The 17386-nt window shown below is 44.5% G+C and overlaps 1 protein-coding gene across 4 annotated transcripts in view; it reads right to left on the bottom strand.

The window, feature by feature from the left end:
• Lrch1 (leucine rich repeats and calponin homology domain containing 1) overlaps positions 1 to 17386 on the bottom strand; it is a 184990-nt gene that overhangs the window by 26652 nt on the left and 140952 nt on the right. For 2 of the 4 annotated variants that reach the window (XM_075948992.1, XM_075948995.1), the window contains exons 12-16: positions 15190 to 15279; positions 15049 to 15085; positions 6667 to 6720; positions 5836 to 5908; positions 3371 to 3475 (exon numbers count right to left, since the gene is read on the bottom strand). In XM_075948992.1, the coding sequence (XP_075805107.1) occupies positions 3371 to 3475; positions 5836 to 5908; positions 6667 to 6720; positions 15049 to 15085; positions 15190 to 15279 (359 nt within the window). Of the gene's footprint in view, positions 1 to 3370; positions 3476 to 5443; positions 5525 to 5835; positions 5909 to 6666; positions 6721 to 15048; positions 15086 to 15189; positions 15280 to 17386 lie in introns of all 4 variants that reach the window. The other 2 variants (XM_075948996.1, XM_075948993.1) reach the window with 2 other exon arrangements.

Genomic DNA, 17386 nt, shown 5'->3' on the forward strand with positions numbered 1-17386 from the left:
GGAGAGAAAGTTCTAAACACAGGCCTGTGGAGGATGGTGAGATATGCGTATAAAGGATTCCACTGATCTTTCCACTCTGTGGTTCAGTCACTGGCCTCTTCACCTTCTCCTCACAGTCGCTGCTTCCCGTGCACATCCAAAGACGTTTGTCTGCATCTCCTAGCACTCATCACTGTGTATTGCTACTGCATGCTATATGCGACTCCGGAAGAGCTGGTGGCTTGCTCTACTGCACCCCACAAAAGCAGTGCCGGCACAGGCTTGTTGGTGAGCAAAGGAAACAAGTGTTTCAGATCTCTCAGGAAGGAGGGATGCACCTGGAAACACCTTTGCAGAAATGACCTCGTCCTGATGACTAGCTTCTCTAGTTTTCCTCTCACAGAACGACACCAAATTACTTTCCAGGTCTGAACACGTTAACCTCCAAAATAAAAGTCACACAACAGCAACGCCAGTGATCACCTAAGGTCTCTGAATCTGGGAACCAGACTTTCTAATCTGAATCCAGAGCTGAAAGTCACTAAGGAACCTCCCACACCCAGGGGTACACTGTCCTCACAATGAGATGGAGATGTCTGCAAACTGGCCTGAGATGGTCGGCCACTCACTCGCCCTTACGTGAAGATCAATTTTAAATAAGTCGAAATTAGTAGAAGGCCAGGATGGGTCTCCAGCTTCTAAGGGAATGGGGAAAGGGAAGACTCAGCCACAGAAGAAGGCCTGACAGCTAAGGCGGAAGAAGAGGGTGAGTTCCCAGTAATGATCAGATAGAAGGAAAGCCACCCCAGCCAGTAGCAGAAGCAGGCAGGGTCACAGATGGACTTCCACACCATTTGTCCTGATCAGCAGACTGACTTCAGAATCTTTGGGTCTCCAGATGCCCAAGGTCTGTCCAGCCTGCTTGTCATTAAAAAAAAAAAAAAAAAAAAAAAAAAAAACCTCTTTGAAGAATATGTTACAAAGGAAACCGTGAATTTAAAATGAGCTCAGTTTTGAACAAAATGTTGGAAGGGACTTGAATAAAAGAAGGTTTTGTGTGGAAAGTGAGGCAATAAGCAAAGGGATGAATATTCCAAGTTTGCCAAAGTTAATAACCAAAAGTTACGTTACGGTAGTCTAATCTAACATTTACAAGGCTGGACAACTACGGTGTCAGATAATAAAGACACCGGAGAGACAGGCCTTTAAAGGTGGAAGGAAGCATTGCTGGACATGCCGAGAAGGCCTGGCGTAGAGCAGTTTGGCTCTATGGAAGCACTGAGAACAACACAGAGAGCTTGCTGCCATGATCCTCCGCTCCTCTACACACGGCTTCTTCAGCTGAGCAAGAGCACACTACGGTCACAAGGCGAAGTCAAACACACAGGGAATGAAGATGTGTGCCACACTTGGGACAAATCAAATATCAAATAAAGAAAAATGAAAAACACATCTGACATGATTGCCCAATCCATTTTATCATTGCTGTGGTACTATGCGGTAAGCCGCTGGAGTTGTTACACACGGAGAAAAGGTCATAGAATAGATGCAACGCTATTTCATTTTTAGATGTTCATTACTGGCTGTCAGCACCTCAGAATCCCTAATAAAAAGAAGGCCTGGCCTACAGCCTTGCATATCAGGTCCTTACTGGTGCAATGAATGTAGATTTGTCTGACAGAAGACACTCAAGAGTTAGGAAGGCAGGCCTCCCTAATCCCGGTCTCACAGCGACATCCACACAACCTCTAGATATTCTGATAGTGATCGGTTCACATACCAGCAGAGAAATTCTGCTGTTTCAAAGTTTCAAATCTTTCCCAGACTTGGAAAAAAAAAAGTCCTCTGGTTTCAGAAATCATACCCAAAAGTGTTTCATACCAGGCTTATTTCTGGTAAGCAATATCACACCATGAACAACTGGGCTTTGAGAAGAACAGAAACTCCTCTTTCTCGTTGGTCATTTATTCTTAAAAAGAACAGCTTGTGAACAAAGTTTCCACCAAACCCTCCTCAGCTCCCAGAATTTAAAGTAGGATAACATAAGGAGGGGATTTTGTTTCAGAATCTTTTTTTTTTTTAAATCATGCTTATTTTCAGTGAAAAATATTAGACCACCAGTTCTCAACTTGGGGATCAGGACTCCTTTGGGGATGAGCAACCCTTTCACAGGGGTCGCCTAAGACCATCAGAAAAATCAGATGTCTACAATTCCTAACAGTAGCAAAATTATAGTTATGAAGGAGCAATGAAATAATTTTATGGTAGGGGTCACCGCAGCATGAGGAACTGTGTTAAAGGGCCATAATGCTAGGAAGGTTGAGAACCACTGATTTAGACAACTACGAAATACTATTATTTCTTGTAGAATCAGCCTATCAGAATATGCATTATTCTTTATTAGGCTGGAAATGTGGCTGAATTTTAAGCAGAGATCGCAGTGAGTGTGCTAACTTTATTTGCTAAGCACTGTAGAGATGACAGACGACATACCCGGCGTCAGAAAACACACGTGCTGCTGGTGTGTGCGGCGGTTAAGCCTCACATCTCATTTTACTGTTTTCTTCTATCCCTTTGGAGTTTGAGGTAAAGCGTTTACAACCAGCGTTAAACCAGAACAGAGATTTAGATAGACGTGGTATATAGTTCTAAATAATTCAATTTTTATTTGAACTACTTGAGCTATCTAATAAGACAAAATTAGGATATCCATATTAAGACTCACTGGGTGTTCCCAATTTTTAAAAACGTGCACTTATTATGATCAGACGAACTCAGTATCCTCAGCATCCTAATGTGAGGGAGTTCACACCAAAAAAGTATAAAAGTCAAAATGTATTAAAACTTTGGGGAGGAAAAAAAGAGTAATTTCATTTTTAGACACTGTTCAATATCAACGTTATTTCCAGTGCAAAACTCTAGGATTCACCATGATACCTTTAAATTGCCTTTAAAACCCCCATGTGGTAAATACAGACAATAAAAGATCAACCTTATTTTTTGAGGCAGGGCTCCACTATATATATGGCCTCAGCCTGCCCTATGTTGATGCTATAGGAGTGTATCACCACACCCACATTCTAAACCCCGATGTGTGAGCTCAAATCTTTGCAGATGAACAGACAAACCAACCAAACCCCAAGCAGAGCAGGTAGAGAGAAGAGAGCAGTGTGAAACCCTTCCCGGACTCAGCACCCTGGGGTACGTAAACTGTCCCACCATCAGCCCTTGGGCAAGAGCTCACATGCACTTGTCTAGACTTCGCCTTGGAGGCTTCCCGAGTAAGGAGCATGCAGGTCAGTATCTACTGTCTGTAGCTACACACTAAGCAATGTGTAGCACAGTCACTGGCTTATCCACAGAAACATTGAAGAAGAGACAAAACACCTACCATTGTCAGTGTCTCCTTCAGATGGAACACTGTAGCTAGAGTTGTCCCATGTTTGTGCCTGCGTAAGTTTGTTGAAGGAGATAGGAGGGAGAATGAGGGCTGGGTCTGCAGGAGAGCGAGAGAGCCAGGTGGACAGATGCACAAGGACCAGGGGGAACCAAAGGGGCCGCAGCATTTCACGCGTGGCATAGGGTTCGTGTGGAAATGAAGTGGATTTCGTTACATGGGATTTAAATTCAAATGCACAATATAGGAGGAGAATGAAGGATGGCGCATGGAATAAGAAGAACGATAAAAACCGAGCGTTAGTTAGTACTCATTGGTCACATACTTCGCATGCAGTTAATAGCCGTAATCTTAACGGTTCAACAAGCCTGCCGTCTAGAGTCCTAATGGGTCATGGCAGCAGAGGGCAGAACTCATCATTTATGCAGCTGAGAGGAAAAGGCCTACCCGCCGGCCTTTGCAGGCCCTTCTAACCACCTAACCAGCAGATACAACTGCACAGTTCAGCCAGAGCTGCAGGGCACATTAGACAAAGCTCAAAGTGGATAAATGTATCTGCTATTTAAAAACAAAAGGATTCCAAGAGTATTGCATATGCTAATGCTTTTTAAAAATCAAGACAGTAGATTTTAAAGACACTCCGTAAGGTTTCACAGGGTGTTTTAACTAAGAACTGACCGCATCAACTCTTCCTTTAACCCTTGAAGTGCCTTAAAAATCACTTTTCAATGTTGCTCAATAAAAATGGTTTCTGAATATTCAGTACACATAACATAGAAGGAAAAAAAAAACCCTCAAGAACTTCTGAGTTCGCTATTTATAAAATGATAAGACATCTTATCTTTGGGCTCAATATCCAGAAAGTAATTTCACTGGGTAGTTAAGGAATCTGCAATTGGAAACTTGGGAAGGAAATAGCATATGTTTTCTCCAGTGTAAAATAAATATTCTCATTTTCACCTCGTCACAGTACTGGAATTGGGCACAGTGCGGGCAAAAGGCAGCCTATGACTTGGTGAGTTGAGGCTGGACTCTATAAATGCATCAAAAGTCACTGAACCCATTTTGTAACTAAATTACAGGGTCCAAAAGACTGCTAATCTTTGGAGAGTCATCCAACTTTTGATTTCGATTATGAAATGTTTTTTTTACATTCTTAGAGAACTGTCCAAAGGCTTAAAATAGCCCGCAGCCCCAGATGAGGCAGTGGAGGCAGAACCGTGGTTACCTCCATTTCTCCCCGAACAGATCTGGGATTGTGGAAATCAAGGCACGGCCAATATTTAGCTATATATGCCCAGTTTCATACATGAGGCAGCTGGTCACTTGAGTTTTATGCTATTTCATCTGGGCTTTTCCCTTCTAGAACATACTCTAGGGCTGGAGATATAGCGTGGTGGTAGAACACTAGCCTGGTATCCGCAAGCCCCTGGGTTTAATTCCAGGACTGAAAACCAAAAGCAAAATGATCTAGGAACTCTGATCCCTCTAGAAGCGTTTTTCCCAACTGTCCCCGCCCCCCACTCTGTTCTCATGGCCCGGAAACCTCCACACCTGGCCACACGCTGCCCATCAACCACGTGCTCCAAGAACAAAATATTTCCTTTCGTAAAGGAATCATCTTGTCTCTCCCATAGGTATCATTTCTTCAAGTCAGAGACTTGTAATTTATTCTGCTGTCACAAAGCTTAGAACACCTGTGTTTTCCTCCAGGTGTGCTTACACACATGTGTCCAGGGCCTTTATTAGAACCCACTTCAAAGCACTATTGGTAAATACTAAAAAAACAAAACATTTAAAACAAAGGTGGTCCAAAAAAAAAAAAAAGGCAGATAGCACCCAAGCTATAAATAAATAAAGAAAAGTACTGTTCTATCGCTAGTCCTTTTTAAAGACTGAGGGTAACTTTGCCCATTGCTATAATTGTTTTTGTCGATATAGTAACACAAATCGAAATCAAGTAGGCCAAAGGCACTTTCCTGTAAAAATTCTCTCCTGACTCCTAACCACTCATATAAGCCTTAAAATGCTCACCCTCTTGTATGAGTCGATGCAGAGGCCTTATACCAAGCTCAGAAAGCAACTGGGGACATCTTGGGGAGGACTCTGCCTTCAGGCTGCCCTTTAGCTCAGTGGGGCACCAGAAACCTTTAGGGTAAAGGGGACTCCTTTATTTTCTGTGGGGAGAAAGTTCAAGGGAACCTTCCTTCCCTACACGCAGGCTCCCTTTGCCGCCAGCCCCTCTGCCGTGGTTCAAAAGAAAACAGGCTGCCCATGCCTGGAACCACAGACGAGAGAGCTCGAGACAGTCACCTGATCTCCCCAAAGCTGCGGCCGCGCAGATGCCAGGACCCCAGCTGACTAGAGCTGGCCGCGTTCCTATTCCTCAGGTAGACATTTGAGAGGCCCTAAAGGCAATCAGAGTTATTCAGAAGAAGAATCAGCAGAGGTCAACATACCTGAGCGAGGCTTCAGGCCAAAGGGAGCTGTGATGTTTGCAGTCGGAGACACTGAAGGGGAGTTCTCTCTCATCTGTGGGGTGAGAAGGGAAGACGATTGGGGCAAAAGGGAAGAACCAGACGGACTTGTAGGGTCAAGGATGATTATAAAAGCACTCTGCATTTCGCTATTCCTGCAAAGTGATGGAGTCCTGGCTTCATTCTTGGCTACAGAAAAAAACATCATTCTGTAAATGCTTCATGAGGCAGCCAGCAAACTGTTTCCAGGCACCCTGGTAAACTGCGTTACTAGCAGTGTTTTTGTGGTTGCATCCAATTTTTACTTGCTTGCTATAAAAATATTTTGTGGTGACGTAACGCTGGCGACCCACTCCTCCGACACAGCTGAACGTATGTGTGCAGTCATCCCAAAGGGCACACGAGGAAGTCTCTCCAGCTCGGAGGGATGAAATAGCTACCGCTGAGCAGACAGCTCCTCTACCCAGCAACTGCACGCTGACCCCACACACGCGACAACCGCGGCAATGCCACCTAACTGAGTGACTTTCTGACGTGTTCTGTAAAGACACCCCCAACCCTAGTTTCCAAAAGCTATTTCTCATGAAATGAACCTTTAGTTATATAGACAGCCAAACAGGTTTGTGACAGTGGCAACTAATGAAAGACCCCAGAGACCGTCCACTAACTCATTCACCCCAGCGCTAGAGACTGCGCATTTCTCCGTCCACTAACTCGTCCATCCCAGTGTGAGAGAGTGCCCATTTCTGTGAAAGAAACTTCAGTTCGGTCTTCATGAACTTCTTCAGCTTCCATTCATCTCAGGAAGCTTACCTCGTTTGGAGAATACTGGCTCCCATTGCTCTGTAACATCAGGTCGTTTTGCACCTTAAGGAAGAGACAAATGCACAAATTCTGTTAGCTTGTGAGAAAGAGGAGGCAAGGACAGCATCTTTCCTATTTCCATCATAGCCCTGGCCCCAGAAGCACACGCTGGCAAAAACAAAATTAATCTGAGTGTGAAGTAGTGAAGAGGATCATATTGCTACTTTCTAAAGCTACACAGTGGTAGTCATAGAAGAAAGTATCCAGAGGAGAGCACAGACTAAGATAAGAGATCCCTGGTATAGGGACCCTTCCCAAGTACCTGTGAACACATCTTACCTGGCTGGGTTACCAAATTGCCTGCTAGTTAGTTCCCTTCTCCATTTAAATTATGGGTTTTTAGAAATGTTCCAAGCTAGTAATTCCAAATATCCAGTAGCACACTGGGAGCTTTTAGTAAGTACATATGCCTGAACCTCAAGTGACCTTGAGAAGCCTCATTCACACACCAGTGGCAATCACTGATTATAAGAAACACTATGGGACCAACTGTGACTTACATATAATCGCAAATACATACGAAGTTTAGGGGTAGGTATAAACACCTTCATACATGCCTTCATAAAAGTGTAAATCCAAGATGCCCATTCTGTTGAGGAGTGCTATTTAAAAATAGTCCTCATTTATACGAGCCAAAGTGAAAACTACCTTTAGAATAAGATGCCATCCATGTCCCTGCCCAGTTAAGGGTCTTTGTTAGACCTGCCAGCAAGGGGTATTACGCTGACTCTTTAAGAGACTTCTTCCGGTTTTCCTCACTGTTCCCTCAAAACCTTCCTCTCTTCGATCCCATTTCTGTCCAAACCGTCGGGGTACATTCTCACTGCATGGCCACAAAGATAGATCCCCAATTTCACGTGGCCAGTCTTCTAAACACGGTTCAGGAAGATGGCGTGCGTGGAGGCAGATCTTCTGCAAGCCTTGCCCCACCTTTTGGTCAAACTATGTGTCCTCCCCTCATGCCACACTCTCACACCCTTTCCCGAAGAACACAGAAAACAGACCCGGGACGGCAAACTGCACCATATTCTTCTCAGAATGTTTTCAACATCAGCATCTTTTAGCCACTCAACAATTTCACTACTTTACAGTGCTCGCTCTCCAGTCCTCCACACCCAAAGAGCCATACCCAGCACACGGCAGGCAACAAATGCTTGCAAACTGATGGGGGTCTGATGAAAAGGGGTGCAGACATGTAGCCAAACACCAAACGTGACCTCAGAAGCAGGACCAGCGGCCTTACTTTCATCTCCTTCATCACATCAGACCAGCTGCTCATCCCTTCCTTTTGGAAGTTACAGAGATCTGCCTGCTGTGGACCCAAAGCTGCCTTGAGAAGGAAGAGAATGCCTTATGCCAAAACCGTTACTCACTGAGGCAAAGAAAACAGCTCACAGCATACTAAAATATCCGAGAGCACTGTAAGCTGAACAGAGACAAGTTCAGGAACCTTTGACCCCGGCAAATCTTAGAAATGGATAAGTTTGGTTTTGAGACAGGGTCTCACTCTACAGTCCAGGCTCACCTTGAACTTGGAATCCTCCTGCCTCAGTGCCAGAATTATGGGTATGTGCCACCATCTGCAGCCAGACAGGCTGCACTTTTGTGGGAAGGCGGGACAGTAAGCTGGACCTGTCTTGGCCTGGCCAGAACGTAAGCTCACCCTGGGGGACAATGTGCAGCTACGGCTTGGATGATAACAGACCTCAGTACCTGGCTTTGTGCAAGGCTTGCCGAATCAAAAAGAGACAGAGACAAAATCATGAACTGGGCTCAGTCTATATTTAGCACATAGCTATCCTCTTCTGCCCTCTGCAAACTCATTCCACATTCCTGGAAGCACTGCTCATGACCTCCTAAGTGTGCTGGGCTTCTCGCCTTCTGCCAAGCCAAGCTTTGATGGAGAGGTTTGACGCAATCAGGCCTCGTGAAAGTTTAGACTGTAACAAGACTGAACAATAAGAGAAGGCAACGCAGTGTGATGAAATAGCTGGGCCTACCCATTACCATAGTAACGGACCCAGCCCATCACTCAGCCTTGAGTTTCACGTCCTGTATCCATGAATGGGTCGTGCTAACTCCTGCATTTCCTAATAGTCACCTGGAATATACACTGCTAAGAGCTGGACCTTCGTGGTCTTTGAAGTTTCCATGGTGACGCACGGTAGCATCCAGAGAATATTTATTGACAAGCTGGAAGTAGAAAATCCTGACTTCGTGAAGGTTTGACTTAGAAAATTTCTGCTTTACTCTTGTGTAAAAAATGCACCAATCCAACCATCACCATTTTGTTTTCCACTTTTTTTTTTCTTAAGACGGGGTTTCACACAGTCCTGGCCCGCCTCAAGCTCCTCATATAGCCAAGGCTAGCACCGAACTCCTGATCCTCCTGACTCCGCCTCCTAAGTGCTGGTGTCATAGGTGTATGCTACCATGTCATTTACTGAATGGCTTCGGTACAACGGTCAACATGTTACTTCAGATTCTATTATGAAGTAGGCACTATATGAAATGATTTTGCCTCACTGCAAGCTAACAAGTACTCTTCGCGAGGCAAAGCGACAATGCCCGCTAGGGTACGTGGCTTAAAAACATTTTCAAGGTAATGTTTTTAACTTAGCAAGAGTTTATTGGGAACAGAAACCCCTTGTAAGTCAAGAAGCACCTGTGTTGATGAGGCAGATAAACTATGAGGCACATGACGGGGCACCCAGCGAAGCCTTCTTTCTTCCTCCATATCAGGAGTCTTTTTGAATAGGGACACAATGTTGGAATCGTGCCCTGAGGTTGAAGTGAAGCTTTTTTTTTTTCTGTCTAGAAGTCTAGTGTCATCCTCACTCTGAAGTCATGCAGTAGGAGAGTCGGAGAGTCACAGGGAGCTGAAGCATCTCTGCACAGACTTGTCATCGGTCACATGGGGAAAATGAAGTAATCGTAACACAGCGATGGAATAGGCTTAGCTAGTACTCGTTTGAATTAATACAAGCCATGGTTGAGAGGACACAGCAAGTCCCTAGATCTGATGGCCTGGGAAAAGCACACAACAGCACCTAGGCAATATCCAAACTGAGAATGCAGACTCTCAATCATGAGGAAACGTGAGACAAACAGCAAAGGAAGAACATTCCATTAGAAAGGGGGTGGCTCTAGAACTGTGGCTCAGTTAGTAGAGTATTAGCCTAGCACGCACAAGACCCTGTGTTAATTCCCAGCACTACATAACCTGGATTTGGCGGTGCACACCTGTAATCCTGACATTCCAGAGGTGGAGGCACAACAGACAGAAGCTCAAGATCACCATCTGATACACAGCGGGTCTGAGGCCAGCCTGGGGTACATTCGACCCTAGCTACAAAAAAAAAAAAAAAAGGGCCTGGCTGGGGCTATGGTGGCACCTGTCTATAATCCCAGAATTTGGGAGCGAGGAGTAAAATGATTAGGAGTTCAAGGCTATCTTCTGAACTATTAGAGTTAGAGAACAGCCTGGGCTACACAAGATTCCATTTCAAAACACCAAAACAGAAAAGGCCTGCATTCTCCACACTTTCAACAAACGTAGCATCATAGTTCTCAGAAATGCTGCAAAGCAAAGGAGACAATAAAAAGACCAGAGAGATGTGTCAACCAAACGCAAAGCCTGACACTAGGCGGAAGCCCACACCGACTTTAAATCAACTGATATCTGGAATCGGGAGGGCCGACGACAGGCAAGCAGCCAATCAGCATACACTTAGGAGGTGGAGGACGGAAATGTGTCCACAGAAGAGGAATGTACCCGACGCGACACCGACATGCTAGGGAGAGCGGAGAGTGGTCTGCACGCTCTCGGCTATGTCAAATAACTGCAGATGTGGAGAAAAGGGAGAGGTTCCACACAACAGAACAGATGCAGGAAAGCACCAGGCTGACTCGCCCTGCCCAAAGGGAAGGGGCTGGAAGTCTGCACTTCAGAAATCTTGGGTTTGAAATATTTGTAAATACATACTAGGAACTTGGAAACAGGACCTTAATTTACACAGTTTGCATTCATTTCATGTATGCCCTACAAATCTGAGGGGATTTGATTCTGTGTTTTCAAAACTTTGACCTGTCATATGAGACCAAGTGCAGAATTTTATACCTGTGGTGTCCTGGTAGTGCTAAAAAGAGTTTTGTAACATCTTAGATTTGCATACTAACAATATTTAGCCCGTACTGAAAAATCTATGTGGTAGATTATAATATTTTTATAACTTTTAAAGAACCTGTAATTTATTTTTATAATCCTTTTGAAGTAAAAATATTTTCAAATATGAAAGTTTTTTAAAAAGTAAGTCACCAGGGAGGGGCTGGGGAGACAGCTCAGGGGTTAAGAACGCTTCTTTTAAAAGACCTAGGTTTGACTCTCAGGACGCACATGGCAATTTATAAACATCTGTAACTCCAGTAACGGGATGTGTGGCCCTCTTCTGATCCCCGTGGGCACCAGGCATGCACGTAGTACACACAAGAGCAAAACACTCATATGCATTAAAAAATCTTTTAAAAAGTGGGTCTACAGAGAAACAAACTCATTCTCAGAGAGCGTAAGAAACCAGCACACGGCTGCATGCAAATCAAAGTCCCCTGATGTTCAATCCTGGTTCACTTGCAAAGGTGGCGCTGTGATTCTGTCTGAAGACTACACCAATAACAATAACAGAGCAGGAGAATAGCAGCTAGCATTTCCCTGCCGCTGCTGGGAGATTTCTTCTGAATCATCTCATTTGAGATGTACAATAGCTATTATTAGACTAAAGATGACCAAAACTAAAAGTAAAGTTTAGAGAGGTTAATTAAGTCCCACAGAAGTTAGCAATTCAAAGGCAGGATAGCTACATCATGTAAACACTAGCCCCTGACGTTAACAATGTAACCATACTCTGCAAACCCAGCTCATCCCCTTTACATGTCTTTTTTTCCTCATTTCTTTGGCACAGGCATGTTGAGTGTGAAACTGCTTTTTTACTTCATAGAACGTGTGCAGGCAGCTCCAGGACGTGTACTGGTTTGTAGGGCACCTCAGTATTTCAAGTAGCCATCTTGAACCCACTCCCGGAATAGGCTCTGTGGTGGTCCGAGTGACAATGGTCCCCACAGGCTTATAAATTTGAATGCTTGATCCCAAGTCGGTAGAAACGCTTAGGAAGGATTAGAAAGTGTGGCCTCATTGGAGGAGGTATGTCTCTGAAAGAAGACTTTGTGGTTTCCAAAGTCCACGCCATTTCCGCCAGTTGGTTCCTTCTGCTGCCTGCTTATGAACTGAGCTGTAAGCTCTCAGCTACTGCTCTGGCTCCAGATCTGCCTAGATGCCAGCACGCTCCCCTCCATGATGATCACTGACTCTTAACCCTCTGGAACCAGGAGCGCTAAGTTAAACATGTTCTTTTGTAACCTGCCGTGGTCATGGTGTTTTATCACAGCAATAGGAAAGCAGTCAGAAATTGGTACCAGGCAGGGAGCTAGTGTGACAGGCCAGACCACGCTATGTTTCAGAGAAAGGTTGAAAAATGTGGGGACTTTGAACGAGGAAAGCAGTCGGATGCTGTAAGCATGGCTTAACAGAGCTAGCCTAGGAGGAGCGCGGAAGACAGCAGAGCCAAGAGCAATGGGACCAAGTACAGGTGGTTTCTGAGAAGGACAATATTAGCAACTGGGCTAGAGACCGTTCTTGTGATATTTTGGCAAAGAATGTGGTTAGTTTTTGCCCTTATCCTAAGAATCTGCCTGAAGCTAAACTGAAAAGCTTGAGACTAGTTTCTTTCGCAGAAGATATCTGAAGACAGACTCACATTTATTAAATTGTGCAGTTATTAGCAATAACTCGTACACAGCTCTACAATGAAAAGTATCCAGCATGACAAGAAAAAATTCAACAGATACAGTTTGAGAAGAAAAAGAGCACCAGGAAATTGAAGGTTGGAGCCCAGGCTTGTGCTGAAAGAGATAAGAAGATGCTAAATGCCAAATGGGGCAAAAGGAGGGGTGCCCTCAGGACATGGCCCCACCCAGCTAGTCTGCAATGTCTGGAAAAGGGCCCAGACATTTTTCTGGTGCTAAAAAAAGCATCTAACCAGAGCTTGTGTAAATGTAATTCAAGGAGATAGTCAGGCTCCATCCAGTAAGGACAGCTGAATTTGGCGGCACTGGTGATGTCTGGTTTAGTTATGATGGACCAGGGAGAGAAGGGGTGGTGGGACCTTCCCCTATGGCAGTGGTTCTCAACCTGTGGGCTGTGACACCCATAGAGGTCACATATTATTTATCCTGCCTATCAGATATTTATATTACAATTCATAACAGTAGCAAAATTACAGTCATGAAGTAGCAATGGAATAATTTTTATGGTTGGCGTCACCACACATGAGGAACTGTGTTAATGGGTCACAGTGTTAGGAAGGTTGGGAACCACTGCTCCATAGTTAAAGAGAGTTCTGAGGTCAAGTGTATGGTAGGGAAGTCCCTGCATGGAAGCCCCAAAAGGCCAATGCGTGAAGCCACAAGAGTGAAGCCTAGATTGTGTTAGAGCCCTGAGAACACTGGAGTGCCAGAATCACGGGATGTCTGCCAGAGAGAGCTGCAGACAGGGAACGGAACCAACCCAAGAGAGAGAAGGGTGCTGCAGTCAACAGAGTTGGAAGGGCAGAGCCACTAAGCTCTTTGACATCAGACATGGAATTACAGCTTGCCCTGCTGAATTGCTTAGACTTTTCTTTGATCCACCTTCTTCACTATGACACCGTTCCTTCCTTTTTTGGAATGGTGATAGATATTCTAGGCCATTGTATACTGGGACTATGCTTTTTTTTATTTTAAAGGGGTTACAACTGCTTTGGGTCTCAGAAGAGACTTTGAAACTGTAAAAGACTATGGGGGCTTTTGAAGTTGGACTGAAATGCACTTTTGCATTATGATATGGCCACAAGCCTATGGGGCCGGAGGAGTATAACACAGTGATGTGAATGAAAATGGCTCCCATGGGCTCACAGAGCTGAATGCTCAGTCCCCAGCCGGTGAAATTGTTTGGCAAGGTTAGGGGGTGTGGCCTTGTTGGAGAAGGAATGTCAATGGAAGCTGGTTTTGAGGTTTCAAAGCCCATGCCATTCCCAGCTAGTGCGCTCTCCCCGCCCCCTACCGCCACGGTCCCTGGCACAACAGTCATAGATTCTAAACCTCTGGGGCCCCAAATTAAACATTTTCTTTTATATGCCCTGATCACAGTGTTTCATCACAACAACAGAAAAACGGGCTGTAACCCCCAAACTACTAGCACAGAACCACCTTTCTACAACGGGGATAAGCTTTCTCCAGGATCTGTCTTAGTTTTATGTCAAAAATGTTTTCCCTATGACCACAAAGATTTCTTTCCATGTAACTCAATCTAATCCTGTCCCCAAAGATTCCCGCCAGCTTCTCATTATAATATTCTTTTATATCCGTGTATGCACCTATGTGTATGCAAATGTGAAAACCAGGTGTCAACATCTGGACTCTTCGTCAATCATTCTCCACCTTATTTTTTTTTTCTGAGTAGGAATCTCTAGCTCTGTGGTTCTCAACCTGTGGGTTACAATCCCTTTGGGAGTCCAATGACCCTTTCACAGGGGTGCCATATTCTGCATGTCAGTCTTTACATCATAATTCATAACAGTAACAAAATTATGGTTATGAAGTAGCAACAAAAATAATTTTATGGTTGGGGGTCACCACAACATGAGGAATTGTATAAAGGGGTCATAGTCTTAGGAAGGTTGAGAACCACTGCTGTATCTGAACCTGGGGCTTTACCCATTCAGCAAGGCTGGCTAACCAGTGATCTCTAGAGATGCTCCTGTCTCCATCTTGTAGCACTGATTACAGCTATCGGCTGCCAGGCCTGGCTTCTTACACAGATGCTGAGGATCTGAATGCAGATCTTTATGCTTGTGCGGACATCTGTCTCCTAACTCCGAATAAACTCCTTTAATCTTCCCAGACGTCCTCAGCTCATTTCATCATGTCCCTGAGGTTCTTCCTGTGACCAGACTTTTTTTTTCTCAGCTCCAGTGTCTGAATCAAATGGGCCTCCCTCCCATTTCTAACCCGACACAGGCTTCCTATACATGTTTGGTGGCCACACTGTCTGACCCAAAGAGTTTATCCTGGCAAAGAAATGCAGAGAATCTAACACAACCAGCCAACTCTCATCTTTCAGGAAAGGCGAGGGACAGTGGCTAACAGACCTAGAGAACAAAAGCAGGAAACGGGTAACATGTGTCATGAACTAACGCCGCTACTGTCCTCCCACAGGGCAATGCCAAGCTCTGTCCTTACCTCACACTCTGGAGACGTCTCTAGCTGCATCTGACCACTGCAGGAAGGCAGGGAAGAAAAAGAGACAAAGTGGATTTGGAAATTCAAAAATGCATTGTTGTAAAAACAGAAAATATACTTAATTATGAACGGTGAACGTACTTGAACGTAGGATCAGGTAATTCTAAGGCTTCTGCAGAGCCCATGGGGTACAGGTTCAAAATACTCCTCTCTGTGATGTCGGTGCTCAGACTAAAGAGGAGGGAAAAGAGACAGAAGTCAAATCATTAAATTTCCAGTGAACTCTACTGGCCCATGTACTTTACAAACTCAAGTGACACGCAAAGCCTGCCTTCAGGATAAAGAGGAAGGCTTTCCAAATACGCTTCTTCCCCAACATAGTTTCCTATCAGCTGTTTGCACCTAACTCCAATTTATGAACAAAATGGCACAATAATTGCTTATAAAATCATGATCTTAATGATGTACTTACAGACACACACCAAGGTGCTCACACGTTAATATGACAGCATCAATGACCTCTGGTTTTGACTGCAAAGTCTTTCTGAGTTACAACTCTACAGTTAAAAATTAAGAATCTGGGACCGGGTGTTGGTGGCGCATGACTTTAATCCCAGCACTCGGGGGCAGAGGCAGGCTGATTTCTGTGAGTTCAAGGCCAGCCTGGTCTATAAGAGCTAGTTCCAGGACAGGCTCCATAGCTACACAGAAACCCTATCTTGAAAAACCAAAACAAGAATCCATTGGCTCACAAGAATATTACCATAAAAATCAAGCTTGTCGAATTTATTTCAATTATTTTAAAATGCAGAACAAGTATATGGAAGTAGCCAACGGAGTGGAAAAGAAAGTGTCCCACATGAAATGGTTTCGACATGGGCCTTGATACGTCAAGTTAGGCATTACTTGGAATTCTGTCGGGATGGTCTCCTACAGAGCTGCACACACCTGCCATTCTGCAAACTGGGCATTCTCAGCGACTCATCTCATCTCATATACTCCAGAGCTTGTCTGTCTAACTCAGTGGTTCTCAATCTTCCTAACGCCGCGATCCTTTAATACGGTTCCTCAACATACAGGTGACACCCAACCATAAAACTGTTTTCATTGCTACTTTATAACTATACTTTTGCTACTGTTATGAATCATAATGCAAGTATCTGATAAGCAGATGCTCTTAGGTGACACTGTGAAAGGGTCATCAGAGCCCACAGAGGGTCAACCCACAGAATGAGAACCGCTGGTCTGGAGGATACCAACCCAACCTACTTCCCAACAGAGAACACTGAGACCCCGGTGCAGACCCTTTCCTCCCAGTCTTCCTGTTTTATGACGGGGTCCTAACCCACACAGCAGGACACAGCTATTTCCACAAAACTAGGACCTGCTTTTCTTTTCTCTTTCGCCTTGAGAATCACCTGCTAACCAGTGAGACTTTGTAAAAACCAAAAACGTTTACTAGTAGAGTAAGGACGAAATACTCAAAAACACAGAAAACCGGAGCCCTCTCCCCGTGACGTCGGTGTTCCAGCTCTCCACTCTGGCTTCCGTGCCCTTCCTCCCTCACTCCTATCCTCGGCCCCTCACCCCTCGCCTCACACAGCTTTCTCCCGCACCTGACTCTCACCGCCCCAGTTCTCCGCCCTACAATGTCATGTGGCTGTTTGATGGGTGTTCACTACGCGCTCAACTGAAGTTGTTGCCTCACTCCTTGGTCGGCCATGCCCTCCCGCCATATTCTCGTCATGGGATGATGAGACACCAGCAGCCCAGGTCTTGGAAGATCCACAGCAAAATACTTTAATATATTTCCTTCCAGATTTGTTTCAGTCTCTTATGCAATGGGGACCTAATTCTGTATCTACAACTGAACTCAAACTATGCATTTTTAAATTAAACTTTTTAGAAGTTAGTATTAAATAAGGACCATTTCAGCACCAACGGTAACAATAGCCATAAAACATATTTAAAATACTCCCAAATGGTTCATTTCCTTTTTTCTAAATATTGCTGTTAAAGTTATCCATTTCTCATCAAACAAAACAACAGTTCCTGTCCTTTTGTTCCTTAAGGAAATTTCCCAAGTCATTTGAAAGGGCCACATATTTTTAAATTCTTGCTTACATACTACTAAAGTGACTTAAATGTCTGACCAAGTTAGTTTTATTATAACTGTTTCTATATTATTTCAAATCCTTACAACCCTAAGAGGCAAGTGGGTTCTCTACTTTGTAGATCCATCTTAGAGAAATGGGATTCAGGTGCTGGAACTGGGTCAAAACCAGCTTCTGGGTGACTCAAAGTCTGCTGTTAGCACCAGCCATGCTAAGTCCTGATT

This window comes from Microtus pennsylvanicus, chromosome 15 (assembly GCF_037038515.1).
Source record: "Microtus pennsylvanicus isolate mMicPen1 chromosome 15, mMicPen1.hap1, whole genome shotgun sequence".
Lineage (NCBI taxonomy): Eukaryota > Metazoa > Chordata > Mammalia > Rodentia > Cricetidae > Microtus > Microtus pennsylvanicus.